The sequence below is a fragment of the Corvus brachyrhynchos genome, unplaced genomic scaffold (genome assembly GCF_000691975.1).
Source record: "Corvus brachyrhynchos isolate BGI_N302 unplaced genomic scaffold, ASM69197v1 scaffold285, whole genome shotgun sequence".
Classification (NCBI taxonomy): domain Eukaryota; kingdom Metazoa; phylum Chordata; class Aves; order Passeriformes; family Corvidae; genus Corvus; species Corvus brachyrhynchos.
Window position 1 is genome coordinate 821237 of NW_008238323.1, and position 3417 is coordinate 824653.

Here is a 3417-nt window from a genome sequence, read left to right on the forward strand (position 1 = left end):
GTGCCGCGCTATCCCCAGCAGCTCTGTCATCATCTCAGGCAGCTGCTCCTCCAGCAGCCGGCCGGTGCTCTGCAGCTGTTGGGAGGAGAAGGGGTCAACCATGGATTACTGATCCTTGTGGGTCCCCTCCAGCTTGAGATAGTCTATGATTCTATCACTCTATGGTATTAGAACACCCCTCTGGCTTTTTACAGACACCTCCTGTCCCTTTGGTTTTCCCCTGCCTGGTGCAGGCAAGGTTAAAGGCGTCGTGGCTTTTGAAAACCAAAACCACCCAGCAGCAGCCTCCAAGAGCTGAACACGAAGGGCGAGGTTCTCAAAAGCATCCGCACCAGGCTGCTGGAGGAGTGAATGGTTCAGCTCCCACTGACTTCAAAGGTGGCAGCGACGGATTGCTTTTGAAAAAAAAAAAAAAAATCCCACCTAAAAATCATGCTATTGCCAAAACAAAGTGCAGGCTGTGATGTGGTATTCCTGCCTTCTACCTGGCCCTTCATTTACTCGCTGATTCAGAGCTCCCAGTGACTCCCAGTCATTAGCTGGAATAAGCAGAATGCTCCTGTGTGCATAACAAATCCTGCCCTGCAGAAATCTGCATTTATACTTGTGCTGCTTTGCTGAAGACAGCCAAAGGCTTTTTCTAAAACAATTACTCCTTGGAGAGCCTCCATGAAGCAGTGCAGAGAAGGTCCAAGTCTGGGGCGGACAGTGATAAGTCCACCATCACAGAGGTCTCCACAAAACAGAGCTCCCCAAAGTCCTCACCTTAAAAATCAAACCCTCCGCCTTGTCTGCTTTGCTGAGTTTTAACTATTCAGGCTGCAACTTCAACCACTCTCTGCAAGAAAAGCATCTATCTCCATGGGCCAGTCACTTCCCAAAAAAGTAACCAATAAAACTGCTATATTTCACAGAATCACAGAATAAATTAGGTTGGAAAAGACCTCCAAGGTCATTGAGTCCAACTTGTGACTGATCCCCACCTTGTCAACCAGACCAGAGCACTGAGTGCCATGTCCAGCAGTCATTTGCTTCTCTGCAAAACTGCTGCTGAGCACAGCAAACCTCTGTGTGAGTCATGGGGCAGCTTTTGCTCCAATACAGCTGTTTCTGTGCTTAAAAACTTAATGGAGGGTGAGATTTGAAGGAACCAGGATGATAAAATATTGTGATGGGAGCCCAGCTACCAAACTTCCTGCATCCATTTACATGCATCAGGAGCCCAATGACAGAATCTCAACGGGTCATCTCTTATCTCATGGTGGTCTTCTACCTACACTGTTCTTGTGAGACCTCACCTGGGGTCCTGAATCCAGCTCTGGGGTCCTCAGAATAGGAAGGACATTGACCTGCTGGAGTGAGGCCAAAGGAAGCCATGGAGATGCTCCCAGGGCTGGAGCCCCTCTGCTGTGCAGCCAGCCTGGGACAGCTGGGGGTGTTCAGCTGCACAAGAGAAGGCTCCAGGGAGAGCTCAGAGCCCCTGGCAGGGCCTAAAGGGGCTCCAGGAGAGCTGCAGAGGGACTGGGGACAAGGCATGGAGGGACAGGACCCAGGGAATGGCTTCCCAGTGCCAGAGGGCAGGGCTGGATAGGATATTGGGAAGGAATTGCTGTCTGTGAGGGTGGGCAGGCCCTGGCCCAGGGTGCCCAGAGCAGCTGGGGCTGCCCCTGGATCCCTGGCAGTGTCCAAGGCCAGGCTGGACAGGGCTTGGAACAGCCTGGGACGGTGGAAGGTGTCCATGATCATTGCAGAGGGGTGTTGGACTAAATGACCGTGAAAGGTCCCTTCCAACCCAAACCATTTGATCATTCCAAAATGCACAGAGACAACACAGCTGTTGGGTCTGGAAACATCAAACAGCTGCTTCACACATGCACGGGCAAGGACAGAAGGGGCAAAGCAATGAGGATCAGGGCAGATGGAGAGGTGCCTCCTACCTCCATGGAGCAGCAAAGCACAGCATCTTCCTTCACATCCTGAGATTGCAACAACTGTGAAAGAGAGAAGAGAGAAGCAGTGAGAAATTCCTCTTCTTCCTCTTCCTCCTCCCTTATGACTCTCCTTCTATCTCCTTGTCCAGCTTGGCTTTTGACACTTCTAGGAGGAAAGGGCATAAAATCAGAAAGAGGGGAGAAAAGAGATTGTAAACACAAAGATTTAAAGGTAAAGAGTGACAAAACATGGGGTAAAATTTAGATTAACGACTTCCATAATAAATTTTGTTTAGGTTGCATTGCTTTTTTTATCCCATGGCAGGCAGTGAGAAAACACTCATTTCACACACACAGGGAATAAATGCAGCTGTCTGCCAACCACACCAGAGCAGCACAGCCCTGGGAGTGGCCCTTTGGAAGGGGAGGGCTCTGCCACCCACCCCTGAACCTCTCCATCCCCGTTGGGGACACTTCTGACAGCCACAAAACTGCCTGATGGGAAAGGGTTACATCCAAAACACTGTAATTAATACAGCTCCTTCTAGGCCGATTACACAGTGGTGCAAGGGCAAGGGGTGCCAACGAAACTACGGAGTCTCAGGTGCACCAACTCCAACCCTGCTCTGCTCTCCATGAACTCTGTGTCACAAACATGAGCTTGCAAACAGCAGCAGCTTTCAGGAAGGACCAAAATGTTGCTGGGCATGGCATGGGATGGTGCAGGAAGATGCTCATCTCTCTTCGTTCAGACCCAGGGTATGCAGTGATGGTCAACAGCTCCACCTGACAACGGCAAAGTGTAGGAGCTCAGCATGTCTCACCCCACAAACACGGAAACCACGAGCAAGGACCCTGGAAACAGGACCAAAAATATACATTTTCCTTTGTTCTCATCCTTATGACAATTACAGGTACTGGCAACACTCGAAGCTACAGCCACTTCCATCCCATCACTTTGGGATGAACAAGCCCTGATGGCCCTGAGCTAATCCCTGTGTACAGTAACCACTGAGCAAAAGCAGAAAAAATGGGAAAACTGGCTTCACTAGTATCTGAAATTCATTAGAGAAAGGCAGACTTTTTAAAAGCAGTTGAACGGATTAAAACTGCCCTAATAAAAATTGCTCAGCATAACTAAACGTTACTCCAAAGTCACATCCATTAGTTAAAATCAGAATTGTGACTCTGGGCCTTATCATCTCTCCTTCCCACTCTTGTTTTTCCATGTTTCCTTTCATCTACAAATAAATGCCTGTTTGTTTACCAGCTCCACGCTGGCTGGAAAATAGATAGGGGAAAAAAGAGGTAACGCAAGGAATTATCACTGCTCTCAGAGTTTTGTCTTCACTGTCTTCTGTTTTTGGCGGATTGTTCACTTTGAAGATGGTGTTTACAGCATCTTGACGAGCACGTTGTCCATCGGTTTTATCTCTCGTTAGCCAAAGCTTCAGCCAGGGTTTTAAATCATGCAACAGTTTTTTTT

General features: G+C 48.8%; 1 protein-coding gene across 1 annotated transcript in view; it reads right to left on the reverse strand.

The window, feature by feature from the left end:
- The window catches only part of LOC108446752 (CBP80/20-dependent translation initiation factor-like), a 49445-nt gene that overhangs the window by 9853 nt on the left and 36175 nt on the right, over positions 1 to 3417 (reverse strand). The window contains exons 4-5 of the mRNA XM_017734341.1: positions 1938 to 1991; positions 5 to 75 (exon numbers count right to left, since the gene is read on the reverse strand). Coding sequence (XP_017589830.1) covers positions 5 to 75; positions 1938 to 1991 — 125 coding nt within the window. The remainder of the gene's footprint in view (positions 1 to 4; positions 76 to 1937; positions 1992 to 3417) is intronic.